Below are 22,446 nucleotides of genomic sequence, written 5' to 3'. Positions count from 1 at the left end.
GGTGTTAGTGAGGAAATTGAGATGGGTTACTGTTGGAAACGACTTCACCTTAAGTTTCTTAAATTGTAGAGTGACACCAAGCAGATGTATTATGGTGGGCACACTAAACTTGCCAACCCCAAAGCAAAAACAAAATTTTTCAAAAACTTTTAAAAGATGACCTGGATGGAGAGGAAAATGTCTCAGAATTGGTGGTAATTATGATCTAGGGAGAAATTGTAAAAATTCCTCCAGAGCTTGACCAAATGTCCACATGTCACTAGGAACACATGACTGCAGTTCTGCTTCAAAAACCCTGGTGCCCTTTTTTCATGTCTCTTTGAGATCCATTAAGCTTAGAAAGCCCTGCTTCCCATTTACACTGATTCCCTAGGCTATTCTGATGTCTTGTCTGAACTGTTGTTTCCCGGCATTGAGAAATCTACCCTTGTTGTATGGCTTGTTCTTTGGTATATATCCTCATTATCATACTGGACAGGCCAACTACTGACTACCCTCCGAGCACAGAGCTACACAGTCCCTTCTGTGTAAACTGCCATACAGGAGCAGTGCACCAGAGATTTGCATCTGTCCCAAGGGCAGCCAATCCATAAACTAGCCAGAGGCCAACGAGTGCTCTTGCATAAATCTGCTAACAGGGATGATAATATCTAATTGGGTCTCTCTTGGGAGTATCCGAACTTGAGACAGGAGAGGAAGCTGAATGACTGAGAGAGCTGGAAAGCTACAAGGCCCACAGAAGAAATAGGTGACAGAGAAGAAATAATGGAAGAGCAGGTTTGGGGATGAATGAACTTCTACTAGTGTTACAAGACAACAAATCAGCTACTATTTTCTGTTTTGAACAAACTCCTAGCTTCCAAATTATGTTCTTATCACATAATTGCTGTCCTGGGCTCCCTAGCAAGCCTGGCTTAATGTCTATTTCAGGTAACTTGAGTTAGTCTCATTATAGCTTCAAAAACCCTTTACAATTATCATCCACTCTGTAGCCTTCACTCCTTTGACTGATTGCTCATAGTTCTCAGACTAGACGTAGGAGCCTTATGATGACGATGATCCTGATGATGGTCCATATTCACATCACAATTTCCAAATCTAAAAGGCTCTGAAAAAAACAAATTTTTCTCAGTAATTTGACAGCAAAACCTGACCTAAATTGATATGAATCTTTATCCCCAGTTAGTGTGTTTGATGATTTGGAGCTGTATGTACCCCAGAAAAACATGTTCTTAAACTTAATCCATTCCTGTGGGTGCAGACCCATTGTATGTAGGACTTTTTGATGAGGTTACTTCAATTAAAGTGTAGCCCACCTCAATCAGAACAGGTCTATCTTTTTTTTTTAAAGACTTATTTTACTTACTGTACTTTTCTTTCTTTATCGCCCCTCCTCCCCCAATGGTTCTCTTGTCTGTCTGCTCATTGTTTGCTCGCCTTCTTCAGGAGGCTCCAGGAACTGAACCCAGGACCTCCCACATAAGAGGCAAGCACCCAACAGCCTGGGCCACATCTGCTCCCCACAGGCTGCGATATCTGCTAGCTTGTAGCATCTGTTTTGTTGTGGCAAGGGCAGAGTAGCTTGTTGCGGCAGGAGGTGGTGTCTAAGCTCGTTACAGTGGCAGGCAGCATCTGTTCATCTTCTTTTAGGAGGCGCTGGGGCCAGAACCTGGCACCTCCCATGTGGTAGGCAGAAGCCTAAGGGGTTGAGCCACATCCACTTCCCCAGAATGGCTCTTAATCCTATAACTGTAAGTCCTTTAAAGTGGAATGAAATTCAGGAAGCAGAGGCTGAAATTCAGTGGAGCCTGGAAGAGGTTGCCATGTACAATGCCATATGATAGAGGAGCCAAGAACCAAGGATCGCTGGCAGCCAGCCCCAGAATGCCAGTATTTGGGAAGAAAGCATCACTTTGATGATGCCTTGATTTGGACTTTTTCCAGGCCTCAAAACTGTGAGCTAATAAATTCCCATTGTTTAAAATGACCCATTGCATGGTATTTGCTTGAATAGCCAGGGAAACTAAAACAATGTGAATATTCATAAGTTTCACTGCAAAAAATTAAAGTCTTTTATTATAGAGTACTGTCTCAGTCCCTGCCAGGACGTTTCATGACAGATGCAGTGCTAGGAGGTGGTAGAGCTGGAACCTCAGCCTAGACAGACTAGCTCTGGACTCTGTGCTCTAGATCACTCTGGTACACTGTCCATGCCCAGTGCGTTCTTGCGGTCACTAAAAGAAGGGAGAGCTTTTGATACTGTTTCCTGAACTTGTTCCATGTCTAGCATAGATGATATTTCATGATATAATATGAAATCATATTTTGTATACATTGTAAGTTATTTTTTTAAAAAATGAAACAGATGACACCAAACATATTGGTCATATCAATGAAATATGCTTTACTCACATTAAAAGAAAAAGATTTTCAGGTTTTACACATGGTAATACTGTATTGTATTACATCAATACATTTAAATGTGCTTACCTCATTAAAAGAAAAATATTTTCCGGTTTTATGCATGATAGTAAATGATACGCTTTATACAAGAGACATAAAACAAACTGAATCAAAAGGATAAACATAAAGTGATGAGCAAAGATACTAGGCAAATGCAAATAATATGAAAGTAGGAGGGTTTTTGTTTTTGTTTTTATTTTTATTTTTATTTTTTTTCAGGAGGTGCTGGGGATTGAACCCAGGACCTTATACATGGGAAGAAGGTGCTCAACCACTTGAGATACAGCCGCTCCCCTGAAAGTAGGAGTTTTGATCCCGAAATCAGGGAAGGTAAAACTCAGGCCACAAAAGCATTAAAGGCCATAAGAAGTACACTTATAAAAAAAAAAACTATACAAAGAGGAAAAAAATACAGTACTAGTAAGAGGCTTTAAAATACCACTCTCAAATGTACGGAAGTTAAGAAAGAATGTAGAAGACCCAAACAACATAATTTTATAAGGTACAACTTATGTATCTGCATGCAGGTGTGTGTGTGTATATATATATATAAATTATACTCTGAAAATAGAAAATATAACTTTTCAAACGTACATGTGCCAGTCACAAAGGGAAACCCTAGTTAAATTCTTTAAAGTAGAAATAATATAAACAATATTCTCTGGTTGTAATTCAATAAAACAAGAAATTAATATCATTAAAAAACAAGCAAAAGATCCTTCTACCTGGAGATTAAAAAATTCTTTAAGCAACCCTTAGGGGAAAGGGGTGGTATAAACCCAAATTGTAGAAGTTCTAAAAAAAAATGAGCACAATACATATAATATGCTAAGGGATACTATTGAGGGAGTGCCAAAGAGTATATATAGTATGCTGTATTTGGGGTATGAAAGATGGAATTGTACACACACATAGACACACCTAGAATAGGAGTCGTTCACTGAATCATCGTCATCTAGGTATTCTGGGGCCCTTAGTCCTTTCTCTAGGGCCACTTCATGTTTTCCTTTGGGACAGTCGATACCTTGCAACAGCATTTTCAGGAACTCTTTAAAATTTGCCTCTTGTTCTCACGTCTCCTCTCGTTTGTCGGCTTTCTTTCAGTCTCATGCCTCAAGTAACTAAAGTCTGATTGATTTGTGAAGGAGTTTTGATTTGAATTGTAATCTCCCTTAAGGATATTAGTATGAACCACTGGATCAGAATATCTGGCTAATCTTCAAGGCTGCAGGGAATTTCTCAGGGATTTTTTATTTTAAAGATGTATCACTTTGTACCATATAAAATTAGAGTTCTTTTCAAAAATAGGAACAGCATTCTTTCTGTGTTTGAGCCTCTTCCATATAACTGTGCTAACTCCACAGAGAGTTTTTGGAGGTTTTTGAGTTGTGGTTAAACTTATATGGTGATAGGTGTATACCTGCAAGGGCATATCCTAAGCCACGCATCCACTGTTCAAATGCTTGAATGACTGGAGGGGAACTGTGGCTTTAGTATAATTTCTGCTTGTTATGGGCAGTCAGAATAGAAACAATGCTAAGCCACTCAGGATGCCTAGAATCTACTGAAATGTAACTTACGGTGTCCATGACCAAAACAGAGGTCTTATTGAGGCAGTACCTGTATTTTCTTTTTTTTTTTTAAAGATTTTTTTATTTTTTTATTTATTTAATTCCCCTCCCCTCCCCCGGTTGTCTGTTTTCCGTGTCTTTTTGCTGCGTCTTGTTTCTTTGTCCGCTTCTGTTGTAGTCAGCGGCACAGGAAGTGTGGGCGGCGCCATTCCTCGGCAGGCTGCTCCCTCCTTTGCGCTGCGCTGGGTGGCTCTCCTTACGGGTGCACTCCTTGCGCGTGGGGCTCCCCTACGCGGGGGACACCCTTGCGTGGCACAGCACTCCTTGCGCGCATCAGCACTGTGCATGGGCCACCTCCACACAGGTCAAGGAGGCCCGGGGCTTGAACCGCGGACCTCCCATGTGGTAGACGGACGCCCTAACCACTGGGCCAAAGTCCGTTTCCCAGTACCTGTATTTTCAAACCATGCAGAACAGCCCTGAACCTGGTGAATGGCAGCAGATGCCACATGACGGAGTGTAGTCATTTGAAAGAGCTCTATGTGATTATGATTTTTAATGCTGTAGAATGCTAAACTAAATAATGATTTGGAGGGAAGCAGACTTGGTCCAGTGGTTAGGGCATCCGTGTACCACATGGGAGGTCAGCGGTTCAAACCCCGGGCCTCCTTGACCTGTGTGGAACTGGCCCATGCGCAGTGCTGATGCGCTCAAGGAGTGCTGTGCCACGCAGGGGTGTCCCCCACGTAGGGGAGCCCCACCGCAAGGAGTGCGCCCCGTAAGGAGAGCCGCCCAGCACAAAAGAAAGTGCAGCCCGCCCAGGAATGGCCCCGCACACGCAGAGAGCTGACGCAGAAAGATGATGCAACTAAAAGAAACACAGACTCCCGTGCCGCTGAAAACAGAAGCGGTCAGAGAAGAAGACACAGCAAATAGACTCAGAACGGACAACCAGTGGGGAGGGTGGGCAGAGGGGGGCCGGAAGCGGGGGAATAAATAAATAAATCTTTAAAAAAACGGTTTGGGGAAAATAACCTTTCAAGGTTCTTTTTAAACTTAACTAGGGTAGTATCTTATCAAGGGCAAGGTGTCAGCAGATTCTAAAATAATAGAGAATACCCTCACTATTTGCTAAAGACACATTTTAGGAGAAAATGTACCATTAAAATTTTATATTTCATACTACTAAATTACACTCTCATGCTTAGGCTGGAAGTACAGTCTAAAATGTAAAAACAGCAGGATGGCAATTTATTTTCTTGTTCAATAAACATGTTTTGAACACTTAGCAATGCCATGCTCTCTGCCAGCTTTTGGCACCATAAATATGAAAAACAAGGCCTTTGTTCTCAAAATGCTCACAGTCTTGAATGAGACAAGGAGACATTTATTGTACACTGTGATTCAAAGAGCCCAAAAGTTCCAGGCATGAATCCACATTTGGCTGATTCTCCGTTTTCTGGCACATACCAGGTCCCCCAGATAAGAATCTCTGGTGTGGGACCTAGGAATCTGTATTATTAAAACCTTCCTCACATTTCCCTGACCAGCCCAGGCTTAGGAACCGCTGCTCTAGGAGAAGGCTGCTGTGCACCCCAGCACCTAGTTTGCCTCCTGATTGCAGGATCTTGTGAGGCTGCATTTCTGGTGGCATCCTTCACAGACTAGCCTCAGGCTAAAAGTGGGGGGACGCGCCTTTCTGCCTACCCTCACACAGGCTGTGGAACAGCTTGAGAACTGATCCTTCTAGACACCCAAATCTACCACCAAACGAGAAAATGCAAGTTCAAATCACGTACTCTGGGTATTTTCTGTTCTTCCTAGATGATATATGTGGTCAGTACTTTCACCCCTTTTCTCTTTCCTATTCCCATGGATTATGAGTCTGTTCTTACCACCAATTGAATCAATCTAGATGGCAAGGGTACTTCATCAACTTCATCAATGTAATAATTAAAAATGGGGTGTCTGTAGCACTTCAGATTACCAAAAATACATAACAGATTGTGAGAAGACTATCATTGATATGCTTTTATTTTGTATAGGTTTGCCTTTTTTTAATTGAGGCCCTGCTGTTATAAACTAATGGAAGGCAGGGACCAACAATAGCTTTTTGAGTTCTCAGCACAAAGATCAACCTATAAATATTTGTTGATCAGAGAATGGAAGAATAATCAGTTAATTTTACGTAGGGTTGAAAATAATTTTTAGAAATTATTTCATATGCTATTGCATTTTGTTTCATTACCACTATTACAAGTTTTCCTTTTTTATTAAGTGCAAATAGTCTCACTTCAGTATGGGTTAAATGTGCTTTGTGGGATTGGTTAGGAACCATTTGTTAACATTGTTTTTATGGTAAAATGGATTCTGAGTCCTAAACAACTGCCTTTACTAAGCCATTTTGCCACATAAATTTTAAGACAGGGATTGGCTGTTCAGAATTTTTCCCTTTAAGTAATTTTTAAAAGGGTGATTTATTTCAATTTTTTGGTGAAAATACCTTGTTGGTATGTCTTTTTTCATTGTGCTTGCGTGCCAAACTGCTCTCAGTCTCAGGGCATGAGGTAACTGCTAGAACCAACTGGAAATAGATCAGGGGTTAGCAAATTTAGCACATTTTGCTGATGTCACAAGGCTGTGACAGCTGAGGGGCAACATCCCATTGTAACTAAAACCAGACTTCGAATGGAGAATGTACAGATTTACAGAGGGAAAATTTACACCTCTTATCATAAACGGATTTGCCTTATTGCTTTGGGGACTTGCTCACCATGAATACACTGGGAAATGATAAAATACCTAAGTTATGTCAATCCATTCCCACCGCTGCCCCATCAGGACCCACATGCCTCTCAGTAGTCCACTGCACTGGTCTTCTGCCCTGTCACCCACCCCCAGTCCTTCCCTGTCTACCCACCCACCAAGCCCAGACCTTCACAGTGGGGTCTGCCTCTTCCCATTGCTTACCAAAAACTTGATGCTAAAGCAGTCCTTAATTTTTCCGGATTTCCTTTCCTTATATCTCTCTCATTTCTTTCTTTCTCTTTTAGAAAAATCAAAATGAAATAAGTGAACACACAAAGTTTTTGCTTTGTGTGCCCCCCATTTTCCTCACTCCCTCACTTCCACCCCCTCCACAGTATATATCTCTCCACACTTAAAAAAATTACAGTTGTCATGAAGGGCCAAGTTCAAAAGCTGTTTCTTAATGTTCCTCTGATTTTTTCCCACCCACATAGATGAATGCACATCATCTTTACTTCCTCTGGGAACTTTACACTTACAGAATTTCCCATCCTCTGCCTTTTGTTATTATTATAGCTTGTGGATTGCAGTTCCTTAATAACATTGTCTATGATTGGTTTAATATTGTATCCCTTTTAGCACCCAGCAGAGGAGTCTGCTCATGAACAGTGTTTCTTGAACGGTCTCTTAGAGATAGGTATACTGAAGTGTACTTTATTTGAACGAAGTGGTTGTGATACATCCTTGTATCATTCCGCATTTTCTTTCACATGAGTTTTTGTAGATTTTCTAGGTGCAAAAACAATCCCTTTTTTAAAAAAATATTTTGATTTATTTCTCCCCCTTCCCGGTTTTTCTCTTGTGTCCATTCACAGTGTGTTCTTCTGTGTCCGCTTGCGTTCTCGTCAAGCGGCATGGAAATCTTTCTCTTTTTTGTTGCCTTAACTTGCTGCATCAGCTCCCCATGTGTGCACCGCCACTCCTCTGTGAGCAGCACTTTTCGCGCAGGGTGGCATTCCTTGAGGGGTGCACTCCTTGCATGTGGGGCTCCCCTATGCAGGGGACACCCCTGCGTGGCATGGCACTCCTTATGCGTGGCAGCACTGCGCATGGGCCAGCTCACCAAACAGGCCAGGAGGCCCTGGGTTCAAACCCTGGATCTCCTATTTGGTAGGCGGACGCTCTGTCAGTTGAGCTACATCCACTTCCCAGCAAACCCTTTTTGTTAACAAGTTTAGTCTTGCTTGTTATTCACATCTCAGCCCTTAGTGAATTGTGCCCTCTCTGCCTCGCAGCCTCGTGTGCAAGCTGAACACAAGGACCACCATACTGGCAGCAACTAACCCCAAAGGCCAGTACGACCCGCATGAGTCTGTGTCTGTGAACATTGCTCTTGGCAGCCCACTCTTAAGTCGATTTGATCTGATCCTGGTTTTGCTCGATACCAAGAATGAAGACTGGGATCGTATAATTTCCTCCTTTATCTTAGAAAATAAAGGTACGTGAAGACACACGGTGTCTTCAAGGGGACAAGGACAGATTAGACACATAACCAAATGAAATTCTCTTTGAAGAACATTAAATAAATGCCCAAGGTTCCCTACCTGTTGGGATAATACAGAGATACTTAGACAGAAAGCAATAAATTGGAAGAGCCAGTCAGTGAGTCCCAGAATAAAGAGCAGAAGGACAAGGGACTTTCTTTGTCTGCCATTGATGAGATTGTAGTTGTAATGTATGGCCTTTGTCATGAAAAGGGGACACCTTATGATAGCTACTTACTCATTTGCTCTTGCACACAAAACAGAACTGAATTATGAAACATTTCTAAATGTGGGCCTCTTGTTAAATGAAAATTTACTCAAGTACTATTAATTACCCTAGAACAGACTAGAATAATTTGAACAATTTTAACCTTTATAGAAGTTTAGCTTAATTAAGCTTAACTCTAAGACTTCTTATTCTAGAACTGTATACCAAGTAGAGAACAGATCTAGATTTCAATGGCCACAAAACCTGAAGGGCATCTTTTTAAAGAATGAGTTCAAGAACTTTATAAAATCCTTTAAAATCAAATGTTTGCCTATTCTTGGAAATTACTGACCCAGCACCTGATATACACAGGGTACCCAAGCAAATCCGAGACCCTCTGGAGCATGGAAAAGATGAAAACCTACTTCTGCCTCATCAGGAAGCTACAACCCACACTGTCTGATGAGGGTAATCAGGTTCTTCTCCGGTACTACCAGATGCAACGGCAGAGCGATTGCCGGAACGCCGCCCGGACCACCATCCGCCTGCTGGAGAGCTTGATACGATTAGCAGAAGGTTTATTGCATTCAGCCAAAGATACTTTGATTGATGGAGTGCCTACTGTGTGCAGGGCATGGGACGTAACACCCATGGATTTAAAGATGAATTAGTAATCTACCCTAAGGTGCTCAAGTCACTTAAAAAGTAAAGGCTCTGAGCATGATACATAGTACCTACTCTCAGACATTCAGAAAATAGATAGATGGATGGAGAGAGAGATATGAAAGGAGGGAAAGGAAGGAAGGAAGGGAAGGGAGGGAAGGTGGGGGAAGGGAGAAAGAAACCAGAAATGTAACGAAAAGTTAAAATTTGGTGGATCTGGGTATCTGGCAGTTCTATCCTGTAAGTTTGAAATGATTTCAAAATAAAAATTTTATTTTTAAAAATGTAAAAGGTTCTGAGCTATGAAAGCTCTACTCTTCTGGGGACAGATTATTGAGAAGAATGTAGGGTCATTAAGAAAAAGGAATCAGTGATATCATGGAACTGCCTATAACTGAAGACATCATTTAAAAAGCACCATAGTTACTAATGTTTTCTCAGTGGCACTTCTGTTGACATTTTGGGTGGAATAGTTATTTGTGTGGAATTATTCTTCATTTGGCATCTCTTTTTTTCTCACTAACTGCCAGTTGAGGCCCCCCTCACTCCTACCCTATGGTAATGACAAGCAAGTTAACAATGCCACACCTTATCCAATTTTAAGTCTAATTTACCTGCATACATACAGCTAACATGTAGTTCCAATCTTTTGCTTTTTTAACATTAGCTTTCTCACTTAGCCCATGTTTAAATCTAAAAAAAATTTACATGAACTATGTAAAATATGTGTCAAATGATAAAATAATATGAGTCATAAAAAATACTATAAAACAAATGAATTTAATTTTTTCAAGGATTTATAATTAATATTAGGATAAGAAATACCCAAAACTCAGGCTTTGGTAATTTTGGTACCAAAACTGCTTTGGTAGTTTTGAAAAACTATAGATCATAGATAAACAGAAGCTCCAGAGATGAGAAATAAGTTTTAATTTTGTGTATTTTTTAAAGTAGGTTACAAAGTGAGGATCGAAAGTTGTTAAATATTAAATATATGTTAATTAGCCCCTTTCTTTGCTAGAGCTCAGAGTACTTTTCCATATAAATACACAAAATTGACATGAGCAAAGGACTAGGCCCATTATTAGAGAAACAATATCAAAGCTAATAGAACTTAGACTTTTTGTGCTTGTTTTAGTAAATTCATTTATATTAATTTGTAGCTCATTCAGGAAATAAAATTTGGAGAAGGAGGATCAGGTTGAGAATTTTATCACCTCAAATATCCATAAAACAAATAATTCTTGTCTGCATAGTTTCAAATCCTTTTCTTCTCTTAGCTCACGCACGCTTGATGTTTCGTGACACTGTCACTCTGGAAGATGCCATCACTGTGGTGTCAGTAATGGAGTCCTCAATGCAGGTAAGTATTTTTTGTGTGCCAAATATTTGAACCCTCATTACAAGCTTTCTTAAAAAAAAAAAAGAATTTGTTAACATATCAAGAGTTATAACTATTTAAAATCATTTAAAAGAAGGAAAATAATTGCCACAGAAACATTTCTTCTATCAGTGGATTGCTTTCCCATCGGTTTAAAGCAATGGTTTGCAGTCCTTTTTTCCTCACACAGCTGAGGGATGCCAATGCTCCCACTGGTGACAGTGTGGTTTCCTAGAGCAATGATTCCTACCAAGAAATGGGGTAGGGGACTGTTGAAATTTGGAAAAGGTGCCCAGGGATTCTGATACCCAAGATAGGAGTGTGGAGATGTGCAGGGTTGAGGAGGGGGCTGATCTTAACCCCTCTGGTGTGTACTTGCTTGTGTGCAAGCTGCTTGGTGACTTGCCCTGGTATTTTCAATTTTCTCACCCCTTCAGGGAGGCGCACTACTGGGAGGGGTGAATGCACTCCATACTTCCTTTCCGGAAAATCCTCTGGAGCAGTACCGGAGTCAGTGTGAACTTATTCTAGAAAAGCTGGACCTGCAGAACCTCTTGAATGAAGAGCTAAGACGACTTGAAAGGTAAGGAGAGAAAACCAAGGAGGGCATATAATGGAAAATTCTTGTTTGGTATGTAGGGAAACAAAGGAAGTGCAAATTCAGTGGGATAGCTGTACTTTCTGTAGGGGGGTTGTTTCGGTTATCTATTGCTGTATAATCAACCATCCCACAGCTCAGAAGCTTGGAAAAAAAATAACCGTTTTAGTGTTCCCATTCCTTGGAGTCAAAATTTAGGCAGGGCTCAGTGGGGACGGCTTGTCTCCGTTCCACATGGTATTGGCTGGGATCACGCACGCCACTTGCATTTGTCTGGAAGCTTGGCTGGGGAGTGAGGGAGTCAAGTGGCTGGGGGCCAAAGGGCTCTCTCTAGTGCAGAGTCTTCAGGGTTCTTCCATGATAGCTTAGGGCTCCAATACGGCAAAAGTGAAAGCTGCCAGGCCTCTTAGGAGCCAGGCCCAGAATGGACGCAGCATCACTACTGCCACTTCAGATCAGAACAATTCATGAGGCCAACCCAGATGCAAAGTGCAGGGAAACAGACGCGGCCTCTTAATGGGAGGAGTACATGCACATACAGGGGATTGACGAGGCTGTCTTTGGGGACCACCTTGCATAGCTACGTTTCTTTGACCTGCCGGTTTAATGAATCTTCTAGAGGACACTGACTGGCCAAAGGACAGGACCCCTGTTACATGCAGAGCGCTAAGTTAGGCTACCCACATCTCACATCCAAGACGCACAGTTGCGGTGGAATCAGTGTCCCTCGGTGGAAGGGCTTTATCCTGTTGGCTCCCAACACCTCTTCCTTTTCTCCGTCTTTGACCACTAATGTAAGAAGTAGACCAATGTTATTCAGATTGCCTGCCTAACTGCTGTAAAGAAAGAAGCAGTTGGACTCAAGGAGCGTGATCTATTATAAACCAGACCCAGAAACAAAATATTTATTTTAATAAATTGGCTTTTTAATTTTCCTCCCTAGGAGAACACGTGTGAAGATGAGTCTACATGAAAAATCAGTGTTTATTAATTTTTTAATTACTGTTTTTAAAGCTTTCTTCTAAGCATAATAAATATTTTATCATCAGTCTTCATATAACTTTGTGGAGCGCGTAGAGCTGAGTGGTTGAGCGCATGCTCCATGTATATTCTTCATCTAACCCTGGAGAAAGAAAATCTCAGGTAGAAGACTAGGCCCAGGCTGGTTTCGGGCAGCCTAAGCTAGCATGCTGGGCAAGTTAGAGAACGAGAGAGAACTGTGCCCCTGTCACTGGGAAAGGCCCTGTAGTTCATTAGTAGCAGCTCTGGTTCCCCTTTCAGCATCCTGATTTTCCTTCCTCACATGCCCAAATATGTGATTTTTCAAAATTCACTTGCTTCACAATCAGACTCAAGAAACCCCCAGTGAGAAAAGGCATTTTATGTTAAAGAGGGATATGTATTTTTCATCCTATAGGGTAACAACTCAGCAATGAAAGAGAAACGTTTTAAAATTTACCTTTTCTAGTGGTCCGTTAAAATGTGGATAATGGGCATGGAGGCCACAGGGGAAGGGGCGGCCACACATGCTTTAGTCAGAACATTAGTAGCAATGAAAATGGATTTGCTGCATTGATATTTCCAAATCTACTGTTAATGAAATTCAATATTTTTACCATAATGTTTGTGTTTCTCTGCTTGTACAAGTAATACATGTACTTCATAGAATATTTTCAAAAGAAGCAGTAAAGAATTAATAAAAGGAAAATCATGTGGAATTTTTTTTATGTAATTAATAAGCTTTTATTAGTTGTGCAGATAGCATTAAGCATTTAAGAGTGTTGGTTGATGGTAAGGGAATGTCAGTTGCTCAGTACACGTAGCAATAAATAAGCAAGCCCTTAGGGAGAATACATGCAGTTACAAGAATTCCTCCCCACATACAGCAGTGAATTTATCCACACCGACTGGCAACTACGTTTCCAGACACTCTGGCCCTCCATGTTTCCAGCACACCAGAAAAGTGCACAGCCACGTATTTCTGCAGCCGTCAGGACCCAGTTCACGCACCCAGATGTAAACAGTAAACAGAGACTGACAGCTGGCCCGTGAGCCAAGCCCAGACCTAGTCCTTGCAGTGGCGTCCACACTGAGCATTGCAGCACTTGTAGAAGGTGGTCGTTGGCTCATCTGCAGAGCAGGTCTGAAGTTGCATGAAGTAGGCACGAGGACCTTCATATCTGACACAGCTCTGCAGTAGAGTCAATGTTCTTCCAGGCAGCTACTACCCCTAGCACATCATCCACCTCTTTCAACTTTGGATATTTCCAACTTGTTACCTTGTAGGTGATGTTGTGCACATAAGGACAGGTGTTGTAGGCAAAGTGGTGGCTGTGCTGTCCCTGCTCCACGATCAGGCCATTGCTGCAGCCCGGACAGAAGAGCAACATGGCAGTGGCTTCTGGCTGTCCTGAGGGCCCTCAGCTTCCCCTTGTGGAATCTTGATACCCAAAGATAGTTAGCATTAACATTTTAATGATTTAAATAGATTTAAATTTAAAGTACACTTAAATTTAATGTATTTTCTTCTGTTTCTTTTTTTTCTACAAATATATATGAATTTTAGAATAATTTGTTCATCTACTTTTTGGTCAATTCCTTTTCAGATTTAGTACATAGAAGCAGGTCATATTATACCTTATATTGGAAAAGCTTTCTAGGTTGTTAGGAAATACTTTCTAAGGAACTTACTTTGGGGAAACTTTAATCCCTTTATATGTTGTTTCTTTGGGCATATTTTGGTTGCTATGCTCCCCATCATTGCTAATGGTAAAGAAATGTACCCAAGATTTAAAATGAATATTACTGATCAGATTCTTCATTCAGAAGGTCAGATAAATTTAACTTGCATCAGATTGATAGAGAGTGGCTTCCTAGAACACATGTTAAAAAATGACTGGGCTTAGTGGGTGTATAGAAAAAATATACCAAAGTATGCTATGGACCATAGATAGTGGTCATAACCTAATGATGTTTTTCATAATCTGTAACAAATGTTATACAACACTGTAAGGTGTTGGTAGAGGGATGATATAAGTTGTTGGTAGCTGGTAGAGGGGTGATGTATGGGAATTTTGCACATTATGCATGACTATTTTGTAAGCTCACAACTTCTCTAATTTAAAAAAAATGATTGGGCTTAGCAGGAAAGAGATTCTCAGTTGCCTAGGAATATCTGCAGTGAATGCCAGAAGGGGCAGTGGGAACGTCAATAGAGAGGCATAGTGAAATCCTGAGTAAAGTGACTTTAAGATGCAGACCTCAATCAGGTAAAGAGATGTGAGAGATCATATTCTCCATTCACTTGACTTCTGCTCACCAAACTGGCTACTGAACAATTAAAGCAACAACTGGTCAGTAATCACCTACTGTGTGAGCAGCTGCACATCCGTCTTGTAGTTGAACATTCAACATGTGAGAGAAGACTGAGCACCTTACAATGACCTCCAAAACTCTTGAATTAAATGGACTTCCAGAGAGAGCTGAAAAAGTAGTCAAACCGGTAGTTTCATTTCCTTCATTTTACTACTGTTTTAGGTTAAATTAGAATGCTTATATAAGCAGTTAAATTCTACACTATTTTTTTTTTAAAGGGGGGTGATTATTTCTTTCTGTTGTTCTAAGAGACAGTATTTGGAATTAATTTGGAGTTATGTCAGACTTGAACCATCAGATGGCATCTCAGAGTCTAAAGAAATGAAAAGGTTAAAGCAAATTCTCTTCCCCTGAATACGTTTTCTTTATCTCTGCTACAGGTTACGCACTCAGAGTGTGGCCCAACCCCAGCCATGGACAGTGGAGGCAGAGACCCCAGGATCCTTGAGAAATGATCCAGGGGAAGGGTCAAAGTTCAGATCTTCAACACAGCAGGAAATGAATTATAACAGGCAAACCTGGGGAAGCCCACTTCTAGACACCCCATCCCCTGTGGGGCCTCAGAACCCTAGAGGCCAGAAACCTTCAGCTGAGCATAAAAACAGCAGAGATGACAGTTTGGACTGGTTTGACTCCATGGCAACTCAGCAAATTGGATCTAAAAGCACTATTCCTGTGTCTCCCAGTCCCAAAACAACTGTGGGGAAAATGGCTTTGAAAATCTCCAACAGCTCTCAGAGTAAGGGAAAGAGTGGGCCAGGCCATAGCAGCAAATCAGAAGCAGGCCAGCTTTCAGCACCATGGGAGACCAACCCTCCCTTGAAGCCAGACAAGACTTTGCATGCTGAGGGCAAAAAGGCAAAAAAATCAGCATTAACTTCTGAAGCAGCAGGACCTGCTGATGAACCAGACTCAGTCCTGACTCATCATGTTCCTAAGAAACTGCGCAGGCTGCTCAAGGAGAAGAGGGCCCAAGAGTTCTGCAGAAACCTCACCAGGGAGTCTTCACCGCCCACAGGCTCATCTCACCCTCAGTCCATCCCTGTGCAGAGACCCCATGGAATGCTGGAAACTCCCAGAAAAAAGAGACAGAAGTCACTTGCTCAGGTAGAAGAATCTGAACTTGAAAGTGCTGAGAGTCTAGATCCCCCTGTGGCCAAATTGGCAAGATTTACTTTCAAACAGAAGTCAAAACTGATCCACTCTCCTGAAGACCACGCCCATGTGTCCACTGGCACAGCTAAAATAGCAGTGCGTAGTCCTAAAATTTCCCGACGTAGACCAAAAGGAGAAGCAGCTGTGCCTGGGAAGTGTCCAGAAACTTCAACATCTCCCTCAGGAAACAGAAGCTCAGATCAGCCGTGGGGTAAAACAAAGGCTATGTCACAGCAGCCACCAAAGAAAAATGGATCAAGAGAGAAGGCAGCGTGCACCCCTGAAGAGACAGCTGTTCAGCCTGAACTAGAGCTTGGGAACCAGAAGGGCCGTTCTCATCTTTCTTGTGAGAGAGAGAAAAAGGAAGAGGCTTCAGGCAGTAATAAAAGTAGCAAGGTTCATGCTCGCACATTAGCTAAGCTGGCAAACTTCTCTTTTACTTCCCCATCGGAATCCCAATCAGAATCCCCTCCTCCTGAAAGTAAGAACTGGGGCGAAAGATGGGATGAGAAAGACCCAAGCCCTCCTCCTCCAACCACGGCCACAGTGCTTAGCAGCAAACGGAAAACTTTTCAGTTGGGGGAGTCCGCCGAGAAACTGATTATTCCCAGAAAATCTCTCTTTACTTTACCAGAACTGGATGATGACACATTAGATTTTGACTGGGATGAAGAGATGAGAAAAAAGCCATAACAATGGAAAGCTTTCTGATCAGATTTCACCCTCCCCACCTCAACACAGCACCTTCAGGATACCAAGGTGGCATTTACAAATGTGTCCGACTAACATAGCACTCTAAAGACCACCTCTCCCATCATGTTTTATAATTTCCATTGTATTTCAGGTTTATCTTCATGACCTGTATAATCAGCTTAGGTCAGTGTGATATCAGCACTTGAGTCGAATTAATTGTGTGCTTAATTTTGCAAACAGAGTGCTTATATTCCTAAAGATGTTTCTGGGTTTTTTGGTTGTTTTTTTGGTTGGTGGGGGTCATCCCTACATCCCTTCTTTCATTCAGTCAGGGACAGATATCAGGTAGATAGCACTCATAAAGTTAACAAGGCAAATCAACTTTTTCTGTTTTTTCTTTTGTATTTTCACCTACGATATGCTAAGTATGGTAAATATTCATTATCATTTGAGATGATTTGCCAAAATCATGTGGGTTTTTTTTCTATTATTATGTTTAGTCTTATGAGTCAGATTAAGTGTGACAATATGCTCTTCTTTCTTGAAGAGGCATCCTCACAATTCCATGATATTCCTAAAGATCTGGTAACTGGTCAGATAGTAGCTTTGTAAGGTACTTTTGAAGTTTCCTTTCTTTCTTGAGCCAACATTTGTGCTTCAGATTCTTTTTTTTTCTGTTTGATACATTTGAAGCCCTATGGTTGGAAGGAGAGAGGGTATGTGGTAGTCTTAGTCATACATCATATCATAATATCTACCCAGATGGTTAATTGGGAAATGTGATTCCTTCCATGTTATGATTCATTTGTCTTAACCAAGCATTTAGCAAGCAAATTACTATATTTGAAAGGAATAAATAACTCAAGCTGTCTTTCTTATATGCTTTTAAAATCACTTCGTTTGGATTCTAGCAGGGGTTATTAGGATTCCAAATTATAGACTTTCTCTTCTGATGTATGAATTTTGTAATATAACAATTGATTGATTCTTTAATTTTCTGAAGAACTTTTGAACTTGAATACTCAGGACTATATGTGGTTTGTTTCATGTTCACTTCATTATTCAAAAGGAAAAAAATAAAATTTAGGAGACCCAACTCCAAAACTGACTATTTAAATTCTCTGAAAAAAATTTAAACTGCGAATACAAATTTAGTATGGATAAGTCTTTTGAAGTCTTCAAACACCTTAAAAGGCTGTTTAATCACATAAGCAGTGATTATATTATTGCATATTTACTTAAACTATTCTAAAACATCAAGAATGTATTTAGTTTTTTCATTATTTCTGTACTTGTTTAATATCTTCCAAGTGTGTTATGATTCTTAATTTGAGATCATTCTTATCTTTCAGTATTAGCACTTTGATCTCTTTTTTGGTTTCAGTATTCTTACTTAGAACCAATTGAAAAAGAAAGGATCTGGGTTATTAACTGGTTGAATCTTGGTCTGGACATGGTCTGGTTGTGTAAATGAGGGTAATTCAAACCTGAGCCATAGTGTGGAGCTGACTTGTTTTTTTATGGTAAGCTTTTATATCTCTTCCTTACGAATTTTTGTATTTGAATCTTGGTATTTTTTGCAGTAACGATGTATTAAAGTTTTTATAGCTGACAATATCTAAGTTATTGGCTTATCATTAGTATACTTTGACCAGTTCTGCTGTCATCATAAAAAATGTTTATATTCCTTATTGGGAACCTTGATTCTAGAGGTTTCATTTCCTAGTAATGAAAGATTTGGTTTTTGTAGTTAACTTGCCTCTTGTGTTCTGGGGCTGACTGCTAGCAATCCTTGGCCTGTGGCTTTTCTGTAACATTGCAGTGCACATGGCAGCCTCCGTTGGTTCCTTGGTGCTGTTGACCTCCAGCTTCTGAAAGCTCCCTGTATGGCTTTCTCCCTCTTTGTGGCCTTCCTTATAAGGCAGGGGTTCTTAACCAAGGGTCCACAGACCCCCAAGGGATCCGTGGAAAGATTTCAGGGGGTTCATGAGCTTGAATTGAAAAAAATCAACTCATTTATCTTTACTTTCTCTGACCTCTAACTGAAACCTAGCATTTCCTTCACTTATGAATGTATGCAATAAATTACAGTAGTGTTCATTTCATATCACATTACAATTGTTGCATATTTCAAAAAATCACTTATGCTCATCCATACTTTGAAATTATAGTAGTTGTTAGTTCCAACGCTAGTTGACTGTCATAAAACTGTCTGTCACTACCTTCTGAGAAAGGATCCGTGGTTTTCACCTGACTGGCAAAGGGGTCCATGGAACAAAAAAGGTGAAGAACTAATGCTATAAGGCCTTCAGTAGTAGGATTAAGACCCATCCTGATTCAGCTGGGCCACACCTTAACTGAAGTAACCATCAAAAGAGTTCACACCAATAAGAATGGATTAAGTTTAAGAACATATTTTTTCTGGGGTACATAGCTCCAAACCACCACAGTTGTGTCTCTTACTTGGTTACTCTGTGATCACCTTTACCCCTTCTGCCAGATTGTTATTTGTGTCCGCCACCCTGCTTTTGCTTTATGACCACCTTGTACTTGTACATGTTGCTCAAAGTCTCACAACTTGATCAGTGGGAAGTCCTTCTCTGTGACTCAGATGTCCTTTTAGCACCTCTGGTGTTCCTAAAAGCATCCATGTTATCTGAAAACAGTGGGAGGTTCCAGATCCATTTTGGGTTTTTCCCTCTCTCAGGGCCTAGAATCAGCTGTCCCTAAGAAGTGCCGTGGCCTCTAGAGGCCAATAGAACCAGAAGCCAGGCTGCGTGTCGGGTGCCCAAGAGAGTCAGGAGTAGGCAAGAGAACTACCACTGTTGTAGGGCCACTTCTAGTTGTTTCAGAGCTGGAAAATGTTGCACACCATGAAGGTCCCAATTTATCCTGCCACGTCCTGCTTTCCTTATAGTTTGTAATTTCACAATGACTAAGATTTTCTCATAGATTGTCTTTAATGTGTTAACCAAGGAACTGCTTAGGTATCTGGGGTAAGATGTACTGTCCAAAAGATCATATAGCTGGTCAACAAATAAGTGTGAAAAGTAACCTTTAATTCTGAATCAACTTGTCAGAATATTTTTATTTCAAGCCAGTGGGCTCCTTGAAAACATTTTAATAACATAAAATTATTTAAGCACAATAAAAGATCTACTTAATTTTCTTTGAAAGAGAATCAAATCAGTATTTAAATTCTATTATACTTGTATAAAAGAATTGAATTTCATAACACTGTAAAATATGTAATCTTAAATGTATGTTTATGTGGTATTCTAAACTTTACAGTAGAAGGAATTTTATTATTGCAATTTTTAGTGTTTCTTAGAAATACAGGAAAAAGAAGCATATTAGTCAGATATCTTGAACTCTGGCTTAATTCAACCAAAATCTATTACCTGGTTTAAACTTTTTCTGAAGCTACACCAAAACTTAAATAATAAAGATCTATTCCTGGTTGACAAATTTCAGTTCTAACAAGCCTATGTATTTCTTTATGTGTGTATTATACTTGATTTCCGTACCTTCCCCAAGTGCTAAAACTTCCTCCCTAAACAGTGGAATTACTAGAAAAACAATTCTAGAGAAAACCTTAGACCATCCATAAGGAGGATCGCTCGAGCTCTCCATTAGCCAGCCAGCAACACTGGGGAGTTCAGAACCAACTTACATCAGGAACTACCTAGGACCAGGTAAACCTTTCAGAAGCAGCTTATCAGGCAAACTAGTCCCAGACCTACAGATTCACAGTGTAGAAGGTGAGGCCAGTGTGTCTTCCTCAAGTGTTCACGATACTATCTTCTGAATCCGGCTTCCATACTGTAAATATTCAGGCAAGATAAATCCTCCTGGCTCACATTTTAGTACCCTCTCCATCCAATGGGTTTTGCTGGCTGTGTCACATCTTGCAGGTGACATAGCTTCCCAGATATCTGGGGGACCTCACTACACACACCCTCTTCACAGTCACTCAGAGGACATGCATAGAAAGCTGTGATAATTGTCCCTTATGATACACTCTTTGGTTGTTCTTCTGACAGTACCATTGTCATTCTTCTTCCTTAAAGGCTTAAAAATGCATCTAAAGGTATTGTTTGTAAAAGTGAACTCAGTGGAAATGTGAACTAGGCGTGTATCTTTGTACTTAGGTGCAAGATACAGTCCAAAAAGGGAAAGAGGATAATAGGATATCCATGCTGGACCTGATTGTACCAAGAAGTAGGGAATAAATTATTTACCTTTTGAATGCAAATGGTAATTGAGCCACGCTTGTTTAGGTATGATTGAAACCTTAATGCCTTAGCCAAGTTGAGCCACCAGAAAGTAAGCACTCTTTTTTCATTTGGCTCTTGATTTCTTCACTTTGGTCCTGGAAGGAGTGAGGAGTGGCTGGAAGTGGCCATTCTTACAAACAAAGTGGCGGGAGCTGTGGGTGGAAACGATTTTCTTTGGGTGTGAGGTGGGAGGCAGTGATTGGCCAGTCTGCCACACCCCTAATTCTAAGGGCCTTTCTGTCCTAGGTTCTAGACCTCTGTTGTATCTATTACAATTACTAAATTGAGAGATCATGCCCCTAAATGAACTTGGATCATCTTACCCAAGGGAGGGGTGTAAATTCCTGAGCTCACCGCACCTAGGTGTTTTTCAGGGATTGCAAGCCACTTTTGGCAGTGTTGAAAGTGCATCTTAACGCTACAGGTCACAAAAAAGCCTGTTCTGTTTATTGTGTGACTTTGGTTATCAAGCTTCCATTTTCCTGTGCTGAAATTACTCATTGTAGTACTTAGAAATATTTAGTTAACAGTCACAGTAGTATGTGGAGTATGTATCTCTGAAATATAATTTAGGAAGAATCTTTGCAGTTAAAATGCATTTTAACGTTTTCCAGATTTTCACTTTACAGTTGCCAAGCCAGCAGAGCCCAGTTCCACTGTGAGGAGAGGGAAAAAATGTTAAGTGTTTTAGGCCAGCTTTGATCCTTTTTAGAATTAGAGAAATGATAGCCAGGAATAAATTTAAACTGAGGCCTAATACATTGCTCTTTGGTTGTTTTATCTTATCATTGTTGGGAAATCAACCTGCCAATAAAAATGTTAAGAATGGGAACCTGAAGCTGCCCCAAGGGATCTTGCATAATCTGAGGCTGATTTGCTGCCTTGGAAGGGACCTCGCTCTGTTGCCTGAAGCACAGTGAACCCTGGAGAGACTCCTGTGCTTTTAGACCTTGCTCCTTGGAACTAGTGAAGGTGGGGAAAAATCAACTATCTGTATGACATGCTCCATCCTTGGAAAAGTACCTTGGAAAAATATCCAGATATTTTTTTCCCTCCATTATTACTACTTGTGAAGGTTACAAAAGCAACAGAATTTTAATTTCATTATAATTAGATGACTATTACAAAAATATAGGTTTCTCCAAAAAAAGCTAAAATGCATTTTTTAAATTCTCTAAAAAACGCTAAGAAACTTTGAACCAAAATTAAATTCACAGCGATGTGAAAGCTTTCTAAATTGATGTGTGTGTGGCTTAAACCTTTATTTAACTCAGACTTCCTGTGGGTCAAGCTTAGCTGGATGACGATGGCTCTGGTCTCTTATGAGGTTACAGTGAAGATGTCTGTTGGGGCCAGGAGCCTGAGATCCTCACTGTGTGGGCCTCTCCTCACAACATGGCAACTAGCTTTTCCTGGAAAGATGTTCTCCTGTTTCTCTTTTCTCTCTGGTCACATGCTTGTGAATCTATTAATTGAGTTTTCCATACCCTGGTGAGCTGAGCTGCTTTTATCAATGAGGGTGTACAATCAGCACTGAGTAACAGAAACAACCAAGTGGGTTAAACAAGTGAGGGCTTTGTTTTCCTCCTTGTAAAAACTGGTGTGAAAAAGCTCTGACTCTTTTTTCCTTTCCATTCCACCCTCTTAGAATGCCACATCCGTGCTCATGCTTGATGCCTCAGAGTTTCAATATGGCCCTTTCTAAATTGATTTTAAATACTGGCCCAACAACGTTTTAATTATCACATGCCAATAATATTGGAATCTGAA

The 22,446-nt window shown here is 40.6% G+C and overlaps 1 protein-coding gene across 3 annotated transcripts in view; it reads left to right on the top strand.

Moving 5' to 3' along the window:
• Positions 1 to 19,867, top strand: part of MCM9 (minichromosome maintenance 9 homologous recombination repair factor) — an 89,215-nt gene extending 69,348 nt beyond the window's left edge. For all 3 annotated transcript variants that reach the window (XM_058307338.2, XM_058307337.2, XM_071218643.1), the window contains 5 exons: positions 8,078 to 8,280; positions 8,907 to 9,110; positions 10,478 to 10,560; positions 11,016 to 11,161; positions 14,932 to 19,867. In XM_058307338.2, the coding sequence (XP_058163321.1) occupies positions 8,078 to 8,280; positions 8,907 to 9,110; positions 10,478 to 10,560; positions 11,016 to 11,161; positions 14,932 to 16,399 (2,104 nt within the window). In that variant the 3' untranslated portion in view covers positions 16,400 to 19,867. The remainder of the gene's footprint in view (positions 1 to 8,077; positions 8,281 to 8,906; positions 9,111 to 10,477; positions 10,561 to 11,015; positions 11,162 to 14,931) is intronic.
• The last annotated feature ends 2,579 nt before the right edge of the window (positions 19,868 to 22,446 follow it).

The sequence above is a fragment of the Dasypus novemcinctus genome, chromosome 11 (genome assembly GCF_030445035.2).
Source record: "Dasypus novemcinctus isolate mDasNov1 chromosome 11, mDasNov1.1.hap2, whole genome shotgun sequence".
Classification (NCBI taxonomy): domain Eukaryota; kingdom Metazoa; phylum Chordata; class Mammalia; order Cingulata; family Dasypodidae; genus Dasypus; species Dasypus novemcinctus.
Note: the sequence above shows the minus strand (reverse complement) of the source record. Positions and strands in the feature narration are given on the sequence as shown.